The sequence below is a fragment of the Chelonia mydas genome, chromosome 11, assembly GCF_015237465.2.
Source record: "Chelonia mydas isolate rCheMyd1 chromosome 11, rCheMyd1.pri.v2, whole genome shotgun sequence".
In the NCBI taxonomy this organism is placed as follows: Eukaryota; Metazoa; Chordata; order Testudines; family Cheloniidae; genus Chelonia; species Chelonia mydas.
The window spans coordinates 42,754,727-42,782,017 of NC_051251.2; the positions used below are offsets into that span (position 1 = coordinate 42,754,727).

Genomic DNA, 27,291 nt, shown 5'->3' on the forward strand with positions numbered 1-27,291 from the left:
TAGATGAGAATTTTATTGATCGCCCTGATTCTTCTTAATACGTATTAATAAATTCCACAACCTTTTGTACCTTTCGCTTGTCAGGAACCAATGCTTTTACAAAATCCATAAAAGGCAAACATATTTTTCTTTGCATAATAACCAAATGACACCTTCGGATTTCGCACATGGTTCAGCACATCCAGTTGTCTAAAACTTTTAAGGTTTTTTTTTTTTTTTTTTGGTAATTAGTATTACTAGCATTAAGGAAAAGGGGGAGAAAGAGCCTTTCTCATATAGTGAGCTTTGGGGGCGGTTGCTCTGAGAGCACATTGCTTGCAAATAACTGTCTTCTGCATGAAACTGCACAGGGTCTTGCAGTAATGAGCGTCCATGCGGCCAGAAGAAACCACTTATTTTCGTACCAAAAAAAAAAAAAAAAAAAAAATTGCACAACCTATGGGAGTTTCATTATGTCCATTACAGTGATTTTCCGGGGCGTTCAGTCTGCAAGGATCTGTTTCATGTTTGTCCCCATCTCCTTGGACCACGGGACAGTAAGCTGCCAGGAGTTCGGTGAATTCGGATTCAGCTTGTTTGTAATAAAACACAACTCAGAGAAATAAAGCCCCTTGTTTTAAATCAGCGCAGTGCGCCAGGGCTGCTTCGCAGGGCTCGGGCGCGGGGACGGCACTTTCCCCCTGGCGTTCTAGATGTCGCTGTTGACCACATTTCAGACGCAGCCCGGACCGTCCCGCGGAGCACGTGACTCGCGGGGAGGTAGCGGCTCAAGGCCATTTTCAAATCTCATTGGCTTGGTTGTCATGTGGTTGTGCAGAGGCATCCACAATTACACAGGGAATGTTTTCCTAGAGATGTCAGCCTACAAAGGACACAATCTCTCTTCTTCAAATTCCTCCCCAAAATGTCCTTTCCAAACAGCTCTCCTGCTGCTAACACCTTTTTAGTAGATTCTTTGATCAGTGCCTGTAGAAGTGACAGTTTCTATTCTAACAGCGCCAGCATGTATATGCCACCTAGCACAGACATTGGAACTTATGGAATGCAAACCTGTGGACTTCTACCGTCTCTGGCTAAAAGAGAAGTTAATCACCAAAATATGGGTATGAATGTACATCCTTATATACCTCAAGTAGACAGTTGGACAGATCCGAATAGGTCTTGTCGAATAGAGCAACCTGTTACACAGCAGGCACCCACTTGTTCCTTTGCTACAAATATTAAGGAAGAAAGCAATTGCTGCATGTATTCTGATAAGAGAACAAAACTAATTTCTTCAGACGTCCCTTCCTACCAGAGGTTGGTCTCTGAATCATGTCCCATTGAAAATCCCGAGGTTCCTGTCCCAGGATATTTTAGACTAAGCCAGACCTACGCCACTGGGAAAACCCAAGAGTACAATAATAGTCCTGAAACGAGTTCAACTGTAATGTTACAGTTAAACCCTCGCGGCAGCTCCAAACCGCAGATATCTTCTCAACTTCAGATGGAAAAGAAAATGAATGAAAATCCGAACAACCAAGACAACTCAGCTAAAGTCTCTCAAGTGGAAAGTCCAGAGCCAAAGTCCACTTTGCAAGATGAAAGGAGCTGCCTGGCTGAAGGCTCTGTGTCCAGCCCAGAAGTACAGGAGAAGGAAAGTAAAGGTCGGTATTATAAAGTTTAAACCGTAACGTGCTATAACTTGAACACGCCAGCATCGTAAAACACGGTGTAAAATACTAACAAGCATTACAGCCATAACATTTAATGATAAGGAGGAATCGGGCTGCAGGTGCTGTGTCTCTGAAGCTTTTAGAAGGGCAAAATGCTACACAAAAGATTGCAAATTCTTTTTTGATATTTACATATCCTCCTATGCAGATAGCCCTCTGTGCATGCAGAGAACATATATTTTATTCTTTGTAATAAATTACAGTATCAAAAATCAATGAAACACCTTAAAATAGCTCTAGAGCGTGTACAATACGACCAATTCACCTTTTATCTTGTAATATTTTGGTCAACTATTTTCACTCAGTCTAACTGTAGTTTGATTGCATTGAAAGTTAATTATGATCCTATTAAAAGAGAGGAGAAATGGGTGCTACAGAGCTGCATAAAGTTTTAAACAAACGTACAATGAAAACAGTAGCCCGCTATCTGTTTGATGAAAAGTGGACTATTTTGCAGTGGTGTTTTTGATAACCTTGGTTTTGTCTTTAAAAGTACAACATTATTTTGAAATGTATTTAAAAGATGAATGAGATAATTATTTGATTATATTTTCCTTTTAAAAGTGCACAATAGCCTTAATTTCGACCGGGGTATGGTGCAGTATCAAAACCGGGAGATTTCCTCTTATAAAAATGTGCCTGGCAACCTCTAGGACAATTTTTATCCCAGTATGTGCATAGAAATTCTATGTATAACATTTATTTAACAATTAAAGTGTAGCTTTATCCGGGACAATTTTCTTTCTAATGGAAAAATTCTAAAAGGAAAATTTAAAAAATCCGTGGTATAAGGTGTTAATTTGAAAATTATCCTTTTAGTTAAGAAAAATGCCCATATCTGCTTCTATACCTCTTTGTGTAATTCAACATATGATAAACAGGAATCTGGTAGAAAATATATTGCATCAATACTTTGTAACTGAGAGATTTTCTTACTAAATGTCTCATAAGACTTGTATTGTCATGTGCAGCCCAGATCCGTTAAAATTTTACCATTTTACTGATGGCAGGTTAAATAGTGTGCAAATGTTATGTACTAGTTGAAAACTTAGGATATAATTTTAAAAAGAGCCCCAAAATTCCAAACGGTAGTGAATCATTTTATCTGAACTATTTACCTTGAGTCTGGCAACAATTAAACATCTATTCCAGTGCACACACCTCATACTAGCAATGTTTAATACCAACATTTAACATATCTGCCAGACACTATAGATGAGGGTTCATGGCCAAGGGTACACTTTGCCAGCCTGAGGTATTTTTGATTTTTCTTCTTCTTCTTCTTCTTTGATTTTGATAGAGGAAATCAAGTCTGATACGCCAACAAGCAATTGGTTAACTGCAAAGAGTGGCAGAAAGAAGAGGTGTCCTTATACTAAACATCAAACACTGGAATTAGAAAAAGAGTTCTTATTCAATATGTATCTCACTCGAGAGCGCCGCCTAGAGATCAGTAAGAGCGTGAACCTCACTGACAGGCAGGTCAAGATTTGGTTTCAAAACCGCAGAATGAAGCTTAAGAAGATGAGCAGGGAGAACCGAATCCGAGAACTGACCGCTAATCTGACCTTCTCTTAAACCGTAAACCTGGGGGTTGAAACAGTGAGAACTGGGCACAGCACCGCCAGTTGCAAAATGCAGGAGAGACTTTGAAAAAAAAAAAACCTTCATTTTTCATTTTTTTCTGATAGAATGTGACTTTTCGTCATTCATTTAGTGCTGCAAGTGAATATGTATTACTATGATAAGTATATATATAAAAACCTAGCACGTGTAATTTATTTTTTTCTCATCGTAATGCAGGGTAACTATGATTGAATATTATCATTTGGTCTTAACTTATTGGAACTGTCGAACGTCCAAACAATGTGACTTTTTCATGTTTTTTCTAACAAAATGGTATTTATGTCGGGGCTAATATACGGGCCATAACATTTTGAATACATTCAATACTTTAAGGGGGAAAAACTTTTGGGAAAAAAGCACATTAAAATGTAACTATTCTATCAAATGAACTTAGAAATTGTCCTTCATAAAATGGAATAGTTAATTCTTCTCCATTGTAGACATTTTCTTGTGGTGCATATGTGGTATAGTAGTCGTACAACAGCAATATGTTCTTCTTGTGCATGTTCTATTCGCATGTATAATGCAATAAAGTCTGTAAACTACTGCGGTTCCTTTGGTTTTCTAAAAAATGTTTAAAAGTACAGATTCAGGTTGGTTTCCTGATCCTGCCTTATCAGTAGTTGGTTGGATTGATGTAGCTTCTTTTCTTGTTTCTTCTCTTTTGTGTGTGTGGTTTTATTTAGGGAGTGTGGGGGGGTGAGAAATGATATAAACCTAATTATTTTATAATTGTGACTGTAAACAAATGATTAATTGGTAAAATGTTGTGTAATCGTTCGCAGTTTGAAAAGTGAATGCAAAAAGGATAGTAAAATATTATGGCATAAACTGGACATCCTCATTCAATCAACTCATAAATGGTAAGTGATAAAAAAAATCTCTAGTACAAGCTGTCAGCAATCTGTGTGTCGTTTTATTTGACATTAGGGTGTTGATTTAAAAAATAACAGTCATTGTGTACCTACAATGTGTAGAGTTTGATTTCTTGTCCTCGTTTGCTTTTAAAAATGCAACATACAAAATCCACAGATATGTGTACAGAAAAACATCATGAAGCTCTTGGTGAGCTCAAGAGCTTTAAGAGCATTGTGGAAGAGAAACAATTCTCTTAGATATCTGGCAAGGATGGGCTTTTTCTACTAGCAATGCTCACAACGGTGCACACTAAAGTACGACAACCTATTCAGACCTACTTTTGTTATTCTGCACCATTTTTGTTTGCTCGGAAGATCGTTTTATTTCACGCAATTCCATTTTTATAACATATATGAAGCTAATAAAGTTCACGACTCTTAACGATACATAGCTGGAAAATGTTATTAACAGCCACTTTATCTTGCAAACTGGGGGAGGGGGGAAGAGGAGGGAATGAAATGCTAAACAGAACTGTAAATGGCTTGCAAATGAACATGACTCCACATTGAAGTCCAAATGCTTGAACATACTTTCACCTTCTAACAATCCTGGAAAGAAACGCGTGGATACTGTCTACTCTTGAGAAACAGCATTCAGACAAAAAAACACCCCCTCTCTACCCATGCAGTTTCCAAAGCAAGAGATAAGCTCCGAGATATTTTAAATGTTTTCTTCCTTAATGACACGATTACAGTTCATATTACAATTGTTGATATCAAATTTTCCTCCCTTGTCTCGGGTATATAGTTTAGATATACTGGGCTGGAAACAATTAGTAACATACTATATTTTCCTCAAGCCAGAGAACAAACATTTTGATGCTAAAGACGCCGATAGTATTCACGTATGATGTTTTTATCCTGGTTTTAAAATATCCATACTAAAACCAAGGTTCTCCATCAGTTTAAATAAGAAATATATTTGAACCTCTATTTACTTTCTTCTCCTTTCGCGTAAAAGTTCTCAATACTTCGCTAAAGAAGTTTCAGTAGTGGAAATGCAATTAGCTGGCTACACACCAAGTTTTCACATGTATGAAAAAAATGTTCATTTTAAATCTTCCTGACTAATCAGTTTATATTTATTAATAATTAAGTGCAATATCTTAACATGAAACAAGCTGTGTATACGGAAAATAAAATTTCAGCATGCAAATGCAAAAGAAGAAGACAGCCATAAATCATTAAATAAACAGGAATTTCAGTCCCTTCCCTTTATTTGTCAGTGCGTAGGAATTGCTTTCCTGTATGGTGTTATGTTATATTCTCAACGAGTACTGTTGTGGGTTATGGACTAACTGTGTGCATTTTCTTCAGATTCAAATACGTCCATCTTCAGTATGTCTGAAGGAACAGAAATGTGCAGACGAATATGGGTAATTTAGTTTTAAATTCTAACCAAATATTCTTTTAGTTGGTAAAACACACTGTTCAGAAGAACCCATCTAGGGATGTGAAGTAAATAAAGGGGATCCTCCATCTCCAACTATTTTTGGAGGTGGGGGAATAACAGCCAGATGCCTTTTGCATATGCTTGGTAGGAATGTAGTAGAAGGGGCTGTGCATTAGACTCTAAATAGGAAAACCTTGTCTATCAATAGTGCAATGTCTCTCCTGCTGACGTAGAATTGTTTTCAAATGTGGTTTTATTTATAGTTGTAATGTACTTGTAAGAGATTTCGTTGGATAACGTTTGCCGATAGTTCATTAGCCAAATTGTGACGAGGCTACAATTAATGATACAATAACGTTTGCCATGTTGGAACATCCGAGCCCCGAAGTTTAACAAATACAGGGGCATGTGTTCAGGAACGAGTCAGTTGTGCAGGGAGACACAGGTTTTGCTGTCCCATCAGTCCGTTTTATTAGGGACACATTAATCTATAATCAAATCCACCTCATAAAATTTTTATGGAAAGGCATAAAATCATTACGGAGGTCTTCCACCTGTTTTAAAACAACACAGTGGGCATCTCTCTCTCTCTCTCTTTCTCTTTTTTAAAAGTCCCTTAAATCAAAACTTTATTTAAAAGACGGAGGAATACAGCCACATGCTTTGAAATATGGAAGTCACCACAATGTGCTTTTACTGTAACGTTTTCCTGTTTTATGAGCAGTCGTATACTCGGAGCGCTGGGATGTGGTTTGATTTTACAAGCAAGAATCTCCCCTTTCCCAGCGGGTTCTCTCGGCAGATTTCAGTTTAATTCGGAAGCCCGGGCTGCTGGGTTTATTTAAACACCCTGCGTCTCACTGATTAAGAAATGAATGGCAGAAATCACTCCAAGGAAGTGAAGAAATAGTTCCCGGCTGTCTCATTCTTGTGCTGCTGGCTCGGGCCACGCCCGCCTGGGATCCTGCTGGGACACAGGCGCAGCTGTCTCCCGGTGGGCTCCTTCCGGGCCGTACAGTTACAGTTTGGATTTAATTGTCTGTTGTTGTTATTGTTGTTGACGATTTTTTTTTTAATCACAGCAGCCCCAGTTTAGCGGATTGATTTACTAGTAGTATTGGTAAATATGATCACGTGGGCTCCACAACCAATGGTTGAGGGTTGCAGTCTGCAAAATACTACGATTGTTCTCAGGGAGGGCATCATACACAGTTAACAGAGTAACCTTTTATATGACTAAGAGGGGAACCTAAAAATGTCGTCTAGTGGCACCATAAGTAACTATTATGTCGATTCTCTCATAGGCCATGAAAGCGAAGAAGTTTACGGGAGTAGATTCGTCCAGGCAGGTCACAGTGCGTCCTCCAGGCCATCAGGTGTTGCAGAGAGTTCAGATTTTTCTTCCTGTAGCTTTGCACCAAAATCCACCGTGTTCTCCACTTCTTGGTCCACGGTCCATCCGCAGCCGTCTGCGGCAATGACAGGGATCTACCATCCCTACATGCACCAGCCCCACTTAGGGGCAGCCGAGACTGGCAGATACGTGCGCTCCTGGATAGAGCCCTTCCCCGGCTTCCCCAGCAGCAGCTCCAGCTCCTCCAACGGGCGCCACTACGGGATAAAGCCTGAAACGGGAGCAGCTGCCTCCTCTTCCTCCTCCTCCTCCTCCTCCTCCACCTCCAAAAGGACTGAGTGCTCCTCGTCCCGAGAGTCTCAAGGGATCAGTGTGCCCGAGTACACGTGCAATTCCTTCCTGCAGGAGACCCGGGAGAAGACGGCTACTTGCAGCCCTAAGGAGCCTCCAGGCTGCAGCCACAACCCCAGCCCGAGCAGCGATCTGAAGGAAGAGAAGCAACAGCAACTTGACCCAAGTAAGTAAAAAAGAAATTGCCCCTTTGATTTATTGCCGAAACCTGTAAGGCTCCAATGTGCAAAACTGATAGTTTTACTAACCTATAAAAACGTCTAGACGCCTACCCTAGCGCAAGCAGCAACAAGCACCCATAAAAGACTCCACATAACCACCTACCATCAAGACATGATTTGTACAGTAAACAGACTGGGGTATTAAGGCTTTTATGATAATTCCTACAAAGTTGTGAAGAGTCCATCCTTCGTTAAATTTAACGACCTTTCTTCCCTCACCCCCGTCTCCCCCTTCTCCCTATATACCTCCCTTTTTCCAGATAATCCGGCAGCAAACTGGATCCACGCTCGTTCAACGAGGAAAAAGCGTTGTCCCTATACAAAGTACCAAACTCTGGAACTGGAAAAAGAATTCCTCTTTAACATGTACCTGACTCGGGACCGCCGTTACGAAGTAGCTAGGATTTTAAATCTCACAGAGAGACAGGTCAAAATATGGTTTCAGAACAGAAGAATGAAAATGAAAAAGATGAACAAGGAGAAAGGAAATAAAGGAGACTAACCCCCGGGGGTAGACACGCATTCTTCTTCTTCTTATTATTATTATTATCATTCCCCCTCCAGCACCAGATGCGTTTTTGCAGAACTTTATATCAATCTGATCTTTGAGGTAGAAGGGGAAATGTGATCTATGTCAGGTTTTTTTTGGGGGGGGGGATTCTGTCTTGCTCGCCAATGTGTTTATGAAAGTTGCTTCATTTCCCTCTCTCCCTTTTCCCAAACTGTTTGTTTGGTTCATGATATTGTGAGTGCACGTTAGCTTTGGGACCTTAATGTTAAATGTTTTACATGTTTCTTAAAAGGTTATGTAGTGTAGATAGTCACTTTGCCAAAATAAAGGTAAAGGACATAAGTATAATTATGATAATAAATATATATATTGAAGTACACTTGTTTAAATCAATAGCAGTATTGTGTTGTTCATGACTTATTAAAATAATCTATTACCAAAACCTCTGTCTTCAGTCCTGAATTTTGTCCTTTGCATTAGGTGCCAGAGTGAGGCAATGAGAACATTCTTCTTCTTCTTCTTCTTCTTCTTCTTCTTCTACTTCTTCAGTGCACTATTAGGCGATTGTGTCATACCTGAAGCAGTTTTCAATAGGCCTAACATTTACTGATGCCTTGCATAGTTGGAGTTCTGAATATTAGTAAATGTTGTATCAGCCATCACATGTTTCTAACTAAAGACCTGTTGTAATTATTGTCAGTTATTCCATAATAAACTCCTACTTGATCAAATGAAATCACTGCAATTATATGCGCAACCCGTGTGCGTTCCTCTTCTTTTGGCATCGCATAATTAGCCGCAATCATATGAAAACAACAAATGCACTCTTTTCTCAGTGTCTGGTATATGCCCCAATAAGCATTTTTATGTATAATACTGGTTAATTTATCGTTAACGCGAGGCTTTAAAAAGGCAGTAGAGACTCTGATCTCTCGGTTATTTCGTACACAGGAATTTTGGAAAGAAGATTGATGCGCACTGTAGCTCCAAATGAAAACTACTTCAACACAGATACTAACTCAGCCTTATATTTGTAGTTACCGAGATAAAAAAAGATTCATAATGTTTCTACTATAGTCAGCAACCGCCTTCTCTAAAAGTTAATCACAAGGGGGTTTGGCTGAAATTATATATTGTAGATATGCCTGCATCATTTTTCAGAAAACACGTTATACACAAATTGTCTTTCAAAAATCAGTAAAGTTTCACAGGTGACCTCTTGGAGTAATCTAGGAAATATTGGAGCTCCAAAGCCAAATATTTACGATGATACCTAATTAATTATTTTTTTGCCATTTTAATCTTTGCGCTGTTTAATCTGAACATTAATAGATTCAGAATGGATTAATGCCACTTCCAGGTTATCAACTGGAGGAGAGGGGGAGAGTATGTAGCAACACATCTCATGCCTTCAGCATTTATAAACACACAGGACTTTATCAAGATAATTAAGATGAAGTTCATTGTAAAATAACCTTGCTTTGTTTAAAGAGCAGCCATTAAAATGAAGGATCTGTAAATGTTTATGAGCAGTTGTTTAAGATTAAGGAAAGAGTTGCAGAGACCTGGTACTTAATGTTTTTACCTCTGGAAAAAAAAGTGGAAAGGCAGATAGTGCTAAGAAAAGGTGTTGCATTGCTTCCCCATTCATTGTCAACCCTATACCTATAATTCTTTTAAAGCAGGAAGAACCGAGGTATAATAAAACCATTGAGATGGCTAGACGTCTGGACCTAATGAGTTTACGATATGCTATGGCGCTTTTCTTTGAAACTATCTTATTTTGATGTTTGCGGTTGTTAGAAGAAAACAAAAATACAGACAAAACTCGGTCTTAAAATCTGGACTATAAATTGCAGTATGTCACCGTTGGGCCAAGACAACACAGGCAAGAAAAGACACTCAGGTCGAAAAGTTAACAGAGGTTTTAACATTTAATTTATTGTTAAATTATATTTGTAGAAGTGTTAGATGGTGATCAATACTGTTGCGAATAGGGTACATATTTTTGAAAGTAGCCGTTTTTACTGGCTGATCTAAGATGTAAGCTATATTACTGCAATCGGGACGCTTCATTGCATTGATTCCATTACCTACGCTGGGAAGAAACTGCAATCAAACTAAGGCGATATAGATGGAACCTGATTTTAATATTTGCCAGTCGAAATGGCAGAGTTGAAGTTGTCCTGTTTTGGGGGGTTTTTTTGCGTTGTATTTATGTATATTAAATATTGCGTTGTATTTATGTACATTTATTTCCAAATGATCTGAGGAAAATGAAGGCGTTTCGAGCCACTGGGTAGCCTACAACTTCCATTTAAACAAGGTGCTGTCTGTGTCCAGCGACACGACATTTTAGTTCCTATACGCTGACTGCTTTAAGAATGAAATATAAGAACTGTACTATATACCAATCAGTTAAGTGGGATGTTCGGTGTATTTGAGATAAACAATTGGCTGGATGGTGAAAAGAATAGTCTTTACTTTAGTTTACAGTTACAAAAAAATTAAATCAAAAGCAAGTTCAAGGCAGAAAAATTCTGAACCTGAAAATACCAAATATCTAGTATTAGTGAGGTAAGATGTCAAGTAACAGGACCAAAAATGGGAGAGCAACGGTCTTCAACATTTAAGCCCCTAGACGTCTTTATTGGCTGCTTTGTCTAAAGAAGACACTTAATTTTACCCATGCTTAATTATAGCACGGGTAAAAATGGAAAGACTACTATAAATGTGTTAAAAGATACGGTATTATAAACTATGAATAAAAAGCTTTTTGTGACTAAAGGTATAGAATTCAACCCACTCTATTTCTCAGTGTAAAGAGTGCTGTTCTCTACATTCCTTTGGTTTTGTATGCCTTGCTTAGATAACTTTAGATGTTGAACGTGAAAGATAAGAGCTGCTATTTATATAATTCATGGAAGCCAGAGTTAAAACGAGTAAACTACTTTTAAATCAAGGTAGAGTAAGTATAAATAGAGAGAAGTTAAAGCGATTTGGTTGCTGATCAGAATTTCAGTTGACCGCTAGAGAGCGCTGTTGCTCCATTTTATGATTCTTGAGGTGCCAATGCTTCTGGCTTTCGTGCAGAATGTATTTTTATTAAAATATAGACAATCCGACTTTTAATCATGAATTGTACATTTGTAATCGAAATTAAACAAGTGTAACTGTTCTTTACTATGATCTAAATGGATAACTTAGAAAAACCTTGCGCAATCAGCAGTTTTGAGATGACAGAAAGATTCTCGCAGACTACACCGTATATGGCACAATATTTAATTATATGAAGCCATAAATATATAAACAGCTACGTTTTTTTCCAGGAGGTTTCAGCTCATTGTATTATATTTAAGTTATGACAATAAACACAATGATAAAATCCTTTACTTATAAGTTGTTCCCTGGAAAAAAAATAAAAGCAAGAAGTAATGCTGGCTTATTGGGCCTATTGTCGAAAAATGCTCCCTGTATTTTCTAGGATTTGTTATTGAAACTATAAAATACTTGAAGCTCTTTATGGATATTAAGCAAACGTCTTGTGCATTCTTTCGATTAATTTACAGATTTCAGGAGTATGAACATAAACGTTTTAAAGACCAAGGGTAAAAAGAAGGTAAGAAGTTAAGTTTGAACGATATTTCCCATTGTGATCTCTTCCTTGTGTTTTACAAACAAGACGAGGTTTATTAAGGTCAGAACTGGTATATGTTTCATTAAGATAAAACATATACCTAATTTTTCTCTGAGTGATCATCTGTGCATAATAATATTTATGGCTTCAGGGGAAAAAAACCTACAAATTTTACAGGGAATAAAACACATTTATTTTAAAGAACAGTTAGGGATGTAACAGACGGATACACTGTTATGAAATAATATATTGCTATATTTCACAGGCAATCTCTAGATATATTCCTACACCCAATTAGCATAGCAAGGAAAATAAGGTCTGTCTCGATAGCCATACATTTCCATCTCACAAAAGGAATCAATAGGACAATATTTTAGGGACTGACTCCGCTCCCAGTTGCGCTGGTGTAAATCCTAAACGGTGTAGCTCTTCTAAATTTTGGAATTTACCCTGCAAATCAGGTGTGCAGCCTTTTTCACACAAGAAGTATGCGTTGTCATAAGTAAGAGCGGCTCCATTGAATTGGGATTTGCAGGATCGAGACCTACACTTGTAGAATAAGCAATTCAGTATGTTTTTCAAACACACATACTCAGCTGAACACAAGATACTTGTTAGAAGCAATTACAGATTAGAAACCATAACACCAACAATAATTTGCGTACATATCCTTTAAAACAACTGAGCTGGAAAATAAATTCTCCGGAATAACATTGTATATTTTATGACATTCTATTTCTTCCTTTTCGCTGAAAGATGTCTTAACGTGTTTTATGTTAAACTGGATATTCTGTCTCGGGTTTTTATGCATAGACAAGTTCATTTTGTGGAAGTTACCGCATGTTACCTACATAAACAGAAAAAAAATGGATGTTTATTGGACACAATAACATAAGGGAGAAGTATGTGTGTGAGAGAGACGGTGAAAGATGGGAAAGGATTCTGGAGTCTCTTTTATGTAACCACAAATATTTTTTTCGATTCGCAACAGACGGTCACACATGGCTCTGAGTGGATCTATATAATATTTCACCTAAACGTTATTGTATGTTTAAAACAGGACATTGAGATCATATTCATGTTTATCCTATAAGCTGACTTTTATTTAACGAAACTCTTTTGCCAAAATATGGGAAAATCGGGGGTCGATTCCGCACCGCTTGAAACCAGTGGGAGTTTGGCCAATGACTCCTGTGGGAAGTGGATCAGACTCTCAAGTCTTTGTTTGAATGGAATTTAAAGACAGAATCACTAAATTCGTAGGGAGAGACCTGAATAATCCCCGGTATTTCTTTGCCCAAATAACAGATTAATAACGCAGAGTTTCAGGTGTGGAACGTTGGAACAAACATTGACCAGCCTCTATACTCTATGAATTATTTGGGGGAGAGCTATGGCCTGTGTTATACAACAGGTCAGACTAGATGGCCAGGATGGGCCCTTCTGGCCTTGGAATCTATGAATCTCCCTTGGCATTCTGCTGAAGTGAATTCAGAGAGAGCAGCGTGTACTGTACACCGAGAAATGCAAATGGCCTACAAGCCCTTCCTTCCTTCCCTGGCCCCTGAGAACCTTCCTACCCTATTTCTTATTCCGTCCCCAAGCGATGCTAATGCTCACCCACACATTCTTCTTTTCTTTTTTCTTTTTCCTTTTTTTTTGCTTCGCTAATGACGTTCACCCAGGGTGAAATGATGGAAAGTATATTCATAGGCATGATTTCCATTCAGTATCAATTAACCTGGGAGTCGCAGCCATGCGTGCACTGCGTCAAGGGTAACTGTGCATCTCATTTCCAATCTATCTGCTGGCTTAGACAATGGCCTGATTCCTGCGGAGGACACCGGGGCCTTTCGCTGTGGCGTGGGTTTACCTGTAGAACAGTTATCCCCCTGTTGCATCGCCAGCGGAGACGGGTGGACGGCTAGAGCTCCAGATGATCAGCCCGTCCCTGAGCATGTTATTTTGCTTCTCCGGGTTAGGTGCCTTCCCTCGCTTCCCCGGGTCTCCCCTTTGGTTCCCTTGTCCCGTGTGTTAGACAGGCCTGCGCGTTGCACGTTAGCCCTACCATTGAATTTGGAAGAGGCACATTAGCCCTTGGCAGAGCTGCCTGTTTATGGCAGGCGTGGGTGTCTCTGTGTCTCAGGGCAGGCGTCTGGCCCGCAGCGCGCTCAGCCATTGGATCAACCCGCCCCGCAGTTATCTGGGGCCGATCTCGGCCTGCTCCGCGGGGTTTTAAATATGCGCTTTCCGAGCACACCCCGGGGGTGCAGGTGGCGGGGGCGAGGAGGGGGGTATTTGCGCTGTGCCTCGGGAGCGGGACGTGCCAAGCCAGGCCGAGGCTCCCCCTGCCCGGGAGCGCGTGTGCGTGTGTGTGGGGCCGCGGTGTGTGCCTGATAGGAAACCGTAAAAGCAGCGAGGCAGGTCATTCGGGGAGCGAGTCCGTCCCAGCCCGGGCACCGCCGCCGCGCAGAGCAGCAGCCGGACGGCAGCGGCGCCGCCAGCAGCGCAGAGCCGAGCGGGCCGGGGGCGGCCGCGGCAGCCCCTCCCGGGGCCTGGGCCCCCTGCGCCGCCGGCTGCTGCTGTGCTGGCCGCGGGCCCCCTCCCTCGGCCGCGGGCAGCGCCCATGAGCTCCTACTTTGTCAACCCGCTGTACGCCAAGTACAAGGCGGCGGCGGCTGCGGCGGCGGCGGCGGCGGGCGAGCCCCTGGGCCCTGCGTACTACGACTGCCCCTTTGCGCCCGAGGTGAGCGGCCGCCACGCCGCCGCCGCCACCGCCCTGCTGTACGGGACCAGCGCGGCCGCCGCCGCGGGCTTCCAGCCGCACCCCGGGCCCGGCGGCGGGGGCCCAGACTATTACCTGCCGGCCGGGGGGAGCCCCGCGGCTGCCTACCAGCCGCCTCCTCCCCCCGCTCCCGCGCCGCCTCCGCCTGCCCCCTGCGGCGGGATTACCTGTCACGGGGAGCCCGCGAAATTTTACGGATACGATAATTTACAGAGACAGCAGCTTTTTACGACCCAGCAAGAGGCCGAGCTGGTACAATATCCTGACTGTAAATCGTCCAGTGCTAATATTGGCGAGGAACCAGACCACTTAAATCAGAGCTCGTCTCCCGCTCCAATGTTCCCCTGGATGAGACCGCAAGGTTGGACGCAGGCAAAAACAATTTGCTTCCATCTCACGTCTGAGTTCTAAACTTCTTTTCCTTCTCTCTCCTCCTCCTCTCCCTCTTCCTGTCTCTGCGGCTCTGTGTGTGCTGGAACCGCGCTGGGGTTTGAGAATAAAGTAACACAGCGAGGAAACCAAAGTCTGTGCAGTAGATGCAGGAGACACCAGGGTAGCCTTAAACTCTCTGCTCATAGGCATAGGGCGTAAATCCCATGAATTCAGGTACACCCGTGTCAAAAAAGCTCTGTGCTTAAATGTAAATACTGGGTATGTTTTTCCAGCGATCAGATCATAAAGTAAGACAGTAAATTCTGATGTGTAATGAAAGCAGAGTAGTGTAAGAAATGTCTACAGCTATTTTTCTGTACCCTTGTACACAACTCCATATCTAAATAGCCACATATCTGTATGTATTCGTCTCTATGCACCTAGATAGTCTCCCAGCTGTATGGTTATATCTAGATGAACAGACACATATAAGAGCCCAGGGCAATGAGCTCTTTGTTTTGAAAAATACTGTGTTTTTGTTTTAATCAGCAGCGCCTGGTAGGAGGAGAGGAAGACAAACATACAGTCGTTTCCAGACGCTAGAGCTGGAAAAGGAATTTCTGTTTAACCCTTATCTGACAAGGAAGAGAAGGATTGAGGTATCCCACGCGCTAGGACTCACCGAGAGGCAGGTAAAGATCTGGTTTCAGAACAGGAGGATGAAATGGAAAAAAGAAAACAACAAAGACAAATTTCCAGCTTCCAGACAGGAGGGAAAGGAAGGGGAGGCCAAAAAGGAAGCACATGATCTGGAAGAAGACAGAGCTGAAGGCCAGACGAATTAAGTTTTGCCTTTAAACATTAATAAAAGACTATTGAAAATAACGATCCACGTATGCTGGGAAACACGGCCGGTTTTCTTTGCTGTAAAGGTCCTTACCTGTGTTTCAAGCTATCCTGTGTCTCTAGGCTTGATGTTTCTGTGCTTTTGTTTTTTTGTTTTGTTTTTACTGTATCAGGCCCAATCTCTAGATCACTTATTCTTATTTACATGGAAATTTGATACCGAATTTGTAGCAATATATTTTGATTGTAATTTTCCAATGTTTAAAAGATGGTGATTACTGTCAGCGACGTAAACTTCCTAATGATAAGTACCAATAAGCGAGACATATAAAATGCTTTATTAATCAGAACAAGTGCACTTGTACTATTTTAAACTTTTTCCTATATTATGTTGAGTAAGTTAAAGAAATCTAATAATTTTGAAGAAATTATCTTATTAAAATATTTACCTTCTATTATTGATATTGATTAAAATAAACATAATTTTATTCAAATGTAATACTTACCCGTTTTCTTATCTCCCTTTTGTAATTCATTGGCTCGATAACCTTCTGGAGCTCTGCAATTACGGTAACTTTTTTCCTTTCATCGTTTCTCACTATATGTGGTATAGCTGGGAGAGCTTAAGTCGAAGACTTAAGGAGCACAGCAGAAAAACGGCATTCTTTTAGACAAAGAACAGGTGACCTGAAGTCTATGGAAAGTGCGATAGCCATAAGGTTGTTGGTTGTTGGTTGTTTTTAAATAGGCTTTATCTTGTTCTGGCTAAGTCAATGGAAGCTTGTCATTGATTTCAGTGGTAGCAGACTTCTACTTTTTTGCCATAGTTAATTTGAGAGAAAGAACTTTGTGACAATTAAATCGTCTATTGAGTGAATACTTGAAAGGCCAATGATATAATTCAGAAGGCCTGTTCCTGCATTTCTTTTATACTTGGTCTCTTGAAGTCATTGGGGATTTGGGGTGCACAGGTAATGCAGGATCGGGTCCATGCCCATTAACTCTCCAACGTTGCTACTGTTTCACAGTTACTTAGAAACCATTCATCTCACCATGAATTTTCCTCGTATTTTCATTTTCAGCTGCTGTTGTAATTTTCATAAATTGCATGTTATTGGTCCATTTACCTTTTACAATATTTGTTTATTGCAGGGTCGCCATATTTATTTGTGTTACCCGTATGGGCCTAGTAAAATCGTTTGATCCATCTTGATTTTTTTTCCCCAGTGGTGCAGGTCCGTACGTCTTCATACTGTTATTCTTGAAAACAGCAATGCCTCTTGCAAATGAATATTGTGATCAGAACTCAAAATAGTAGAACACATCTCTGACTATTTCATAAAACGTAGATCGCTTTAATTAGGCATGTACTGTCTGCATATCCACAATAATACGTCTTTGTAATACTACAGAACATCAACGGTCAGCAGGGTAATAAAGTTTATTTCCATTTTTTCATTTAGTAAGAAGGGGAATTTGTATAGACATATATATGATACTGCTAAATGACAGTCCAGTTTTAATTAAGAGTTTTCAGGTTTCAAAAATCTTATCCATCAACTATTTCAGTCTCTGGCACATAACCGCAAGATGCTATTGGACAGGTATACTTTTATTTTATCTTTAAAGGAAAACGCAGCCAAACACAGGACTCCTATCCTGCTAAACCTCACTCATCTGAGTATTCTTTACTCACATGAGTACTCTTGTGTCTACTAGGTTTGGAAGCATGAATAAAAGCTACTCAAGTAAGTAAATCTTTGCAGGATCCGGCCCTAGACCAGTGCAGATCGAGACAAGCACAAACGAAAAGGGAAAGGCCCTTTTAACCCCTAAACAAAGCTACCTGTATATTTCTGATTTGGGGTTTTCTCTCATTTCGTGTGGGGCTGTTTGAAAAAAAACCCTTGGGGATTGGTATCGTGTAGTCTCATTAATCCTGAAATTTAGAAATATAAAACAGCCCAGAGGAAAATGTTTATATTTAGAACAGGCGATGTGAAGGGATCTCTCCAAAAAGGTGTAAGGTCCCCAGGATCTCATAAGAAAAGTATACCCCATGCTACTCGTGCTTTTGCTTGAGAGGCAGTTGCAAACTTGATCAAAAAGCAAGTCCCCCTGCTTTAGTATAATGCTTCGATATCTTTTTGTTCTGATAGAGAAAACACTATTTTTCTCCCCCAGGCATGATATTTCGCATGATCTGATCGGACCAAGTGAAAATAATCCTTGTCTGCTGAAGATTTCTGTTTCATAGTCTCCATCAAGATTTTGCTTAGAACCTTCTCCTCCCCACAATCCCTCCCACATTACATGAATTATGTTTCGTGCAAAGAAACCACAGGAACGCGCTCAGTGGTGCAACAAATGGCTTCCCGCTCTTAAATTATCTGGTTGATAAACAAACGTGTCCTCGCGGAAGCAGAAATCTAAAATTGTGTAAATACCAGTTGACTGTAATGTATACTGGGGTGGGGGAGGAGGGTGTAGTGGGTTTCGGAAATGGCCCACACTTCAGCCCAATTTGTGTGCAGCCCTGCGCTGCGCTGTTTGCTCAGACCAAACTGCTCGTTCAGACAAGCCCCGATCCTGCTCCCTTTGATTCAGTGGTGCAGGATCCGCCAGGAGTGAGAACTGTATCAGTGGGACAAATTCCAATCTCAGTTGCTCCGCTGAGAATCCATAGTAATTCCACTGAACGCAGTGGAGTTTTCCCGGATTTGACACGATCTAAGGAGGTGTGAAATATGGCCTAAAGACAGGCACTGGGCAAGGATTTTATAAAATTCAGGTTAACTGGTTTCTTTTACTCCAGTGCACTTGTATACTTCAGGCTGAACCTCATCTAAAGAAAACAGCCTTGAAGGACGAGTGATTCAAGCAAAGCTATTGTTCTGATCTATTTTATAAAGGTGAAAAGTTTAATTTCCTACTTGATTAAAACTCGTAAACGTGTGGAAACTGCAGAAAATCCATGAAGCAAACATTTTGCTGCATGAATTTGCATAAATACACCAGTACCCCCCTAGTGTCAGCAAAGGCTGTGTGATTTGGTAACGCAGACTTACAGGCAACCTGATATTCGGAAACAGAAAATATATTCTTTTGGTTTTTTTTAATATCAGGGGTAAAAATATACTCCCTGACCGGAGACAACATGAACATCTTTCCTCCGGACCAAAACTGGCTTGACTAAATTATATGTAGGAAAATCCTGTCACAGGGAAAGCCATTTTGAAAGGCCAGGAATGTCTGAACTAGCGTACCAATGACTACCGTAGTCTATAAACCTGAATCCTGCTTTTTAACGTGGCTATTTATCCCACTGATATGTATCAATCTGGATGAAGACTTTTGTGGACAAATATTTGATTCTAAAATAAATCTATTTTTCAAAGCAGAGAGAATAAAATACAAATATCTATTACAAAATTGCTTGTTCACATGTTTTTCTAGAGAGGTGTATAAACAGGTTACCAGCAAAGAAAAGGAACTAACGTCCACGCACTCTGTACAATTTATTTGCAGTGGGCTAGCAATATTACCCCCGAGTGTATCCATCTCATTCGTTCTTGGGGAAAGGGGCCCCCAAAAAACACTTTTAATTTTGGCTGTGTGAGTTTATAATGCTATTTCGTACCCTTGGCTCTCGGATATCAATGTGGAATTCCGCTGAATACATCGATGGCACAAAATGGCCCACAGTGTGACAACATACAGCCCCGTAAAATCCGGGTCCTGTGATTTACAGAGGGAGCGGCAACATTTGGAATGAAAAGTGTTTTTGATGTGCTAGTGGATGCAGCGCCAATTCAAACAAATCCCCAAGAGCAGTTTATGAAAATGGCACCTTTTATTTGTGCGATTTAATTTCAATTTTCAACATCTGTGCTTTACAAGAGTGAATTACAAAATATTACTGCTGTCGATACCTCTCTGCATGGACGTTGTTGTGTGTATTGCACTTGCGTGACATTCATTTCGATGTCCCTTTGCTCACCTGTAATTCACTCATGTAGAATATTAAAGAAGGGGGTGTATATATGTCAGGATACTTTATTTTAAACTCTATTTTCCATTTGTGTGCACAATTATCTTGGATGCTGAGCGGGGAGGATTCGTAGCAATGTCCTAATGTCAAAACGTGAAGAGGAAACACCCAGGAATGTCTGGCGGTTTTGCTCCGATCTGCATATGTAGGTCCAGGGACCATTTTTAAGAAATCAAAGTTTTTTTCTGAGCAGTAAATGTCATACACATGGCTGTTTTCTCCAAATACAAACGGGTTAATTAAACTCACGTAAAAATGGAGAAAGCACGCAGCAGTTGAACAAAGTGGAAGATTCCACCTTCGAATTAAAGAAGCCGCTGAGCAACCTGCGTGCATTAAAAATTTGAGACTAGTTAGGAAGAAATTATTCCAGCTCAGTTTATTTGTAGGCTATCAGTGAGCTTGAGTTCAGTAGTGGGCGCTAAAGCAGTTCTGTTTCTTTTTGTTTGGGGAAAATATAAATTACATAAATTAAAAAACGGATTAAGAATAAATTCCAACACTCCTGGTATATGAAAACCGAGAAATTTAGATAACAGGTAGGGAAGAGGATCTCCCCTTTGTATAGCGCTGGCACCAGAACTCTGGGAGGACTCCAGAGACTTTAGGACGCAGGCTTGTGTTTTTGTGGAAATAAACACGCTTCAAACAAACCCGGATTTCTTTTGCATTTTCTTCCATAACTTCTCTGCCTGGGAGTGCGACTCTTCAGCGGGGTTGATTACACGACCCAGTCAGATTGCACAGATGATCTGCCATGCCACGGAAAATAGGGGAAAGACAGGAAATAAAGCTAGAGAGAGAGAGAGAGGGAGAGAGAGCAGGCAAAAGAAACATGGCGCTGGTAAGCAGTATGTGCAAAATCCGCAAGGAATTGCAGTAAATTCCTTTTTGTTTGAAGAAAATTTACAACTTGGTAATAGACCTTTTTATGACCTATTTGAGCTCGTCATTGGCTGAGGCTGGTCATGTGCAGGCAGTGATGGCTTTCATGGCCTTTTTCCTGATTTCCCTGGCGAATTTCCCCCTGCATTCTGCCTTCTGAGAGCCTCAACCCCTCTTTTTCTAACCTTTGTCTCCTGATGAGGTGTATTATAGTCGCTATGATGTTTGTGTACTGATCCATTTTAGACCAGGGCTCTTTAAAAAAAAACTCGCCCGATTCCTGCGGGCTGCTACCTTGTCAGCCTCCAGCTATTTTGAGGACTCATAAGCGAGCATCTCGCTGCCGAGCGGCAAGGTCCCAGTCTGCCAGGCTGGCTCCCGGAGCTCTCTCCCTGTACCTGTTAGCCCCATTGTCTTTTGCCTTTTTATTTTATGCGGCTCGGATTGCTACCAACCCGTCTAATGGATTACAGCGATCCTCCTCGGCTCCCCTGCCTTCTTCCAGTGCAGCAAGCGGGTAAGGAATTCATTCATTTCTGCCTTATTACAGGGCTCCCCAGAACCCAGACGCCACCAGATGACTTGAGAAGTCATAAAAGAAAGTGTTCGGGACAGTAATAACCGTCGCATTCATTTAGGCACTCAGATATCTTCGAGTCTAGGTCACTAACTGCACTGAATGTGGCTGCTAACTGCCCCTGCCTGTTTTGTCACCTGTCTGAGAGGCATTTTCTGATCCTTTAAGCCACAAGCAAGCACCACTTTCAAAACTATTTCTATTGGGGTGTATTTGGTCTTGTTTAAGGGCTGTCTCGAAGAGCAAGCTCTAGGAAAATGTGGCGAAGGTGATCAAAATACTCTGCTGACTGCTGAAGCAGGAAGTTTAGTTGAAGCAGAGTGTACGCTACTCAAAGATAGAGAACAGACATTTTAATGTGTGTGATATTCTTTGCTTTGCTCCAATAAAGGGCTTTTTGACGCATTGCTTAGTCTAATGATTTTGTAGTGTGCTCCAGATTATAGAATTCATTTGCATAACTACAGATTAACAGGTGTTTTTCTGACCAGAATTTTGGTCATTAATAATTTGCAACGCTGAATGCCACATGAAAGTTATCAGTGTTGAGCCTGGATGAATAATGCTATCAGTTCTCAGTTATTTTGGATTTATGCTGTTAGCAATTTACGAGTGACGTTGACACTGAATATAAATATTTTACGGCAACTCTTCTCTCTATGCTTTTAATTATAACAAACCATAAAGAATGTGTATGTGATCTGATTATTTCTTGCTGCTTAGCTTTATTCATCACAAGGCAGAATTTTATAATAATGAAAATATAAGACTCTGAAGTTAATGAATATTTCAGAATTTAAAGAAGCTTTGTAGTAACTGTCTACAGTGTGTTTAATTTTCCAGGGCTATCTAGGGCGATTTTTTTCATATTTTCATATTCCATATTGTCTTGATTTTATTTTATTAATATATTGTATACCACGTATTATACTGATACAAGGAATACACATAAACGTACTCACGTATATCATTTCTAGAGTTGTAAACATACAATACAATGCAATGCAATGCAGTACAACAGTTCTAACGGTACGATTTGTAAGTAGTAAAATTACATATATAAGTTAATTATACTTTTATAAACAGATTAATTTTAAAATATATAGATATTATACACAAATAATATATATTTTCTGTGTTATGCAAATATTTAGAATCTACCTATTACAAACTATATTTTGAAGTGTATATATAATAATTATGTAATTGTTTATCCTCCAGTGATAGAAATGTTGTATTGCATCTAATGTTTACAATTCTGGAAAAAGGTCGAGACATGTTATATAATATATACATAGAACATTTTACAACAGCATTATTTAGGTGACAAGCAATCATTTATGATGTCAAATATAAGCATTGTATATAATATTCAGAATTGATTATGAAAATAGAAAGGATTCTACTGGGTTCAGGACAGCTGTTTTGAAGCCTTCAGAATTAAACAGTGTCAATCCCTCACTGTGTGTGCCTTCCAATAGGTCTACTATCCCATAAGCTTGCTATAAAGAGTAAAGTGAAGACTCTTAACTTTCTGGTGCTTTATATGTATCCTTTCGCAACACCATAATTACGTTTGATTTAAAATGACAGGTTGGGAAAATAACTTCTGACACAGCAACAATTTACAATATCAATTGGAAAAATATGCATTAGCTAATAATTTGTTTCTCAGAATGACTCCTCATTTGATATAGTTATTAGTATAGGTAATATTATGCAGTCGATTAGTAATAAAACTCTAAAATTTTGCAAAATTCACTCTCTTAAAAATGTTTTCAAATTATTAGCAGCTTCTGCGTGGGTGGGGAGAATGCCCTATAACTTTGCAAGGGCGAATTTTAAAAATATGCTCATGTATATATTAAATATACAGACAATGGGTTTGTATTTATATACACACCCTTTGAACAGTTTCTTTGGTACTTTGAGGCTTTTTTCCGAAAAGGGACGGCATTCAATTCTCTTTACCTCTCTCGATATATTTCTGTTCTTAAAATACACACACACACACATGCTGCTAAGTTTGTGTGTGTGTGTGTGCTTCTAAATTGCAAACATTTTAAAGAAAGTATATGTGTTTATCTGTGTGTCTATTTATTTGGTTGCAAAGTGTTCTTAATGTAACATGAAGCAGGTGTGAGAAGTACAATGTGAATATTGATTTCTATAATTAATTTCATCTTTGAAAGGAAATAGAGGATTCATTAAATAGACGTTAATGGCGTACACTCTGCAAAGAATAACCATAATCAAGGAAACTGCAACCAGGAACCAGTCGTGCTATCCAGACCTCATTAACACTCGTTTAATATTTAAAGATAAAGTTATAGCCCATGCTTCATTTTTGTAAGTAAATTCCCTCACTTTTTGTCTAGAAGAAAAACATAGATGAATGAGCTGAGTGTGCGTCCGTAGATGCTTGGTGAATATCCTTGGGGGGCGGGGGATGCGAACATAAAGCACCTAATAGGAAAAATTAATACAAGATTTTTTCCCTGAGCCTTAGAATCCAACGATTTGTTTCTTTTCCAATCATGTTTTCTCAAAGAAATATATTTCTCATGGACTGCTTTATGAGCTCTTGGGGCAGAAAAAATCAGAACAAAGACAGTATTTCACTCCTTGGCTGGCAGGCAGCTGTTAAAGGTATTTACTGCTCTACTGCAGTGCGGCAGTGAATGCTGCTGGCAGTGTTAGAGGAAAAAAACTGGAAGTTAAAGGAAAAGATGAAGCACAGTAAACATTTCAACCATTCAGCTCGGTACAGTTTGTATTAAGAATCACCAAAGTAGATACGATACAACAAAAATATATTTCATTGATGCACGTTGTCTATTTTGCTTGTTAAAGGGAGGAATCTCAAATCTCTAATTCTAAAAGGGGAAATAACAAAATAATAAAAGCGTTCTACATTCTCCAAGAAACATGTGATTTCCAGTGTCTGAACTTAGTTTGCCAATCAGAGGGAACCGGTGATTATATCAGCTCCCATGAAAAATGGTTTCAAGTGCTTGCAAAGGTGAAGGTGGGAAGAAGAACAATTTATTTTGGCAGGTTTTAATGAAAAGGAAAACTGCCCAATGTTTCACATCTATGTATGCACTCTTACCTGTTTCATTATTAGGAAAGATGTTATTTTTCTCTAGTTCTCTCTCTCTCTCTCTCTCTCTCTCTGTGCATACATACGTGCATTCTGATAATGGGTGTTTATAGTGTACGTGTAGAGATAGATAGACAGATAGATCCATCTACACTATAGGCAGGTATTGGCTAATAAATTTTAAAAATTGAAAAATAAACCCAAGCAAGTTGAAAAAAAAATGGAAAAAAAAGCCCAATGCGCTTTTGATTCTATATTTGCTAATGTTGGACATTCTTTCATTTTCGCTGTTTTCAAAAGGCTCCCATTATACCTGACATTGGGCCAGAGAGTGTAATCACCTTTAAAGCAGCATCCAGCACCGCCTGCAATGGGGAGTTCTCCTTCAGAGTAGCTGGCAAAATGTGCCCCAGCGTTTACCCCTTTGTCAGGAAAGACACAGGTTTATTTTAAACATCAGTTATCTGTTATTTTCAGTTCTATGCTTTTTTCTCCTCCTGGCATTTTATTAGGCCAGAAATCAATAGAACTACTCAAAGAGTAAGGTGCCACTCAAAGTGAATAAATTGGCAGAGTCTGCCCCTAAGTACAAGGAAGTTTTTTTTTTTTTTTTTTTTGCAGATGAACATATTCCTTCCAGATGTTTGATACTTTTTTGTCTTTCAAAGCTATACAATCATATTCTGCCTTTTGCATCGGCTTTCTCAGTTTTTGTGTCGAAAATAAACTATAATTCCGATGAGTGTTGGCATGCATAAGCATTGGGACCCCAGAAAACAAGGGCAAGAACCCGCCCCTGCGGGTTATGTGATCCCTGGACTCTTGCTTATCACTTCGTTTGGATACGGCATATAGAAAAATCAAAGAGGAGGAGAGGTCTTATCCCTTGATTTATGTGGTAATGTTGTAAACCATTTGGAGAATTGATATTTTATGTGTTTATCTGTGTAGTGCGAATTAACTCATCAGACTTTATCTAGGCTACGTCAAAAAGGCCAAGTTTTCAGAAAACATTTTCCCCACAGACCCTCTTCTTCTCCCTCGGTGTCCGCCGTCCGCCCCCGATCATTCAAAGCTGTCTCACTGGGGAACCTGTCCCTGAGAAACCAGGAGGCCTTTCTCCCTGGGTGTGTGTAACCACTTTGTTTTCCGGCCTCTCGTCCAGGAGAAGGCGCTGTAGGACAAGCCTCCGTTTTCTGTCTTTAAGAATTGCCCTTAGCTTAGCCAGAGAGTAAAACTACTGCTGTTCCGCAATCACAGGGGAGACCACCTTCTACATGAGCTTCCACCGTGCCTGAGCCTCACAGAAGCATTGCCAAGTGCATATTACGCTCGCCCACGCTTTCATCTGGCAATCAGCAGAAACAGCCATCAAGATACAATTCCTGATGACTATTTACTGTCGGGAAAGACTCAGATGAGTTTTTCCCTTCCTTTGACCCTCCCAGGGAATCGTCCAGTGTGCGATGCAAACCTTTTGTAAATGGGGAAATCCGTTTCCTTTATCACATCCATTTTATCCCCCTCAATCCGGTTCGACAGTGGGTTGGTAGGACCACTGTGATTAACGCTGAGATAGTCACTGATGTAATGAAGTTGTACTGATCATCATCAACTGAGTCATTAAACTCTTGATGCTGACCCTTCTTCAAGCTACACTCAGCCTCCCTTCCCACCCTCCAACATACACCTCAACAGGGGGCCCAATTCTCTGAGTCAAATCTACCTAAAGGATATGAGAAGAGCACTATACCCCCCCATACAAAGAGCTATTCACTGTCTTGCTAGCACTGCCCAGTCTGCTGCAGGCCACTGACATTTAAAACACTACCAGCCTCCACTATCATCACGTGCTGTCCTCATTTATGAGGGTAGATAGGCTGCCTTTTGTACTATGATTCACCAGTGCTCACGATTAGCTGCTCTCCAGTGTCATCAGCCCGGTCTTTGATGTTGTTCAGTCACCGTTTCCTTTGCTCTCCTTTTGATCTCGGCTACAGCACCCCCTACTGCATTTCCCCTTCAGTCTCACTTTGCGCTAGTACCCCCACTTATCTGTCTACTCTCCTCTCTCTGACAGTGGGTGGTAAAAGCCCATGCACCCACAAATGGCCCTGTCTCCTTCTCGGGTGCATCCTTCAGGGTTCAACTTTCACAGTCATGCCACAAGTATTAGTACCAGCACGACCTTCCTGGTCACTGAGCTCCCTCCCTTCTTTCCTCAGTGCCCTTCAATGGTATACGCACAGTACATGGTGAGCCTGGTCTTCTACAGCAGCTCTCACACCCTGTGGACTCCATGTAGAGCTCCACCTCATCCTCACTCCTAACCCTTACACCGGTTCGGATGCTCAGCCAGAGTCAGCGTGTTTGACCTTTTGATCTTCCTACTCAACTCACTTTCCCCGCTCGCTGGCACTGTTCGCTTTACTTGTTTCCAAAGGCTTGCTGCTGGGGATGAGGACCTGTACTTTCATAGGCATTCACTGAAAGCCCTCACATCTACATTCAAGAGCAGTACACATTCCTATGTCTGGATAAATGTTGATAAAATAATGTAACCTAATTTATTGGCCATCATAAAGATCGCACAATAGGTTGAGCTGAAAGCTTTGACGCAGGTGATATAGTAACATCACAGTTCCTGGTCGCATTTAGATTGTAAATTCCTCGAGGTAGGATCCCTGTCTGTATGTCCACCAAGTACCATAAACGCCAGTCGCACTCTATACAAATCATTACAATAATCCCACTCCTTTATCGTTACTATTTCCAGTGTTCCATTTTCTCTGTTCCATTTTAAGATCAGCAACATCCGTATCTGAAAAGCAGGTACTATTCGGAATCCTCCAAAATCCATTTTCTCATTAGAACAACAAAATCTGCCTTCCATATTCACTGACCAGAGCTTTAAAGACACACCAGCATTTCATAATGAGTTCGGCAG

The 27,291-nt window shown here is 40.4% G+C and overlaps 4 protein-coding genes across 6 annotated transcripts in view; all 4 read left to right on the forward strand.

The window, feature by feature from the left end:
* Window positions 1-816: 816 nt before the first annotated feature.
* Window positions 817-3,887, forward strand: HOXD10 (homeobox D10). Its single transcript, XM_007060518.4, has 2 exons — window positions 817-1,646; window positions 3,016-3,887. Exons 1-2 carry the CDS (start codon window positions 905-907, stop codon window positions 3,291-3,293), a joined length of 1,020 nt encoding a protein of 339 aa, XP_007060580.1. The 5' UTR covers window positions 817-904; the 3' UTR covers window positions 3,294-3,887.
* Window positions 3,888-6,613: 2,726 nt separating this feature from the next.
* Window positions 6,614-8,517, forward strand: HOXD9 (homeobox D9). Its single transcript, XM_007060517.4, has 2 exons — window positions 6,614-7,522; window positions 7,838-8,517. Exons 1-2 carry the CDS (start codon window positions 6,907-6,909, stop codon window positions 8,077-8,079), a joined length of 858 nt encoding a protein of 285 aa, XP_007060579.1. The 5' UTR covers window positions 6,614-6,906; the 3' UTR covers window positions 8,080-8,517.
* Window positions 8,518-14,056: 5,539 nt separating this feature from the next.
* HOXD8 (homeobox D8) lies at window positions 14,057-16,227 on the forward strand. Of its 2 annotated transcripts, none has more exons than XM_037912931.2 (2): window positions 14,057-14,871; window positions 15,432-16,227. In XM_037912931.2, exons 1-2 carry the CDS (start codon window positions 14,352-14,354, stop codon window positions 15,725-15,727), a joined length of 816 nt encoding a protein of 271 aa, XP_037768859.1. In that variant the 5' UTR covers window positions 14,057-14,351; the 3' UTR covers window positions 15,728-16,227. The 2 variants fall into 2 exon arrangements, with proteins under 2 accessions (XP_037768859.1, XP_037768860.1); XM_037912932.2 differs by having other exon boundaries at window positions 15,435-16,227.
* A 4,350-nt stretch (window positions 16,228-20,577) lies between these two features.
* Window positions 20,578-27,291, forward strand: part of HOXD3 (homeobox D3) — a 39,946-nt gene continuing 33,232 nt past the window's right edge. For both annotated transcript variants that reach the window (XM_027822933.3, XM_007060515.4), the window contains exon 1: window positions 20,578-21,181. The gene's annotated coding sequence lies outside the window, so the exon portion shown is untranslated. The remainder of the gene's footprint in view (window positions 21,182-27,291) is intronic.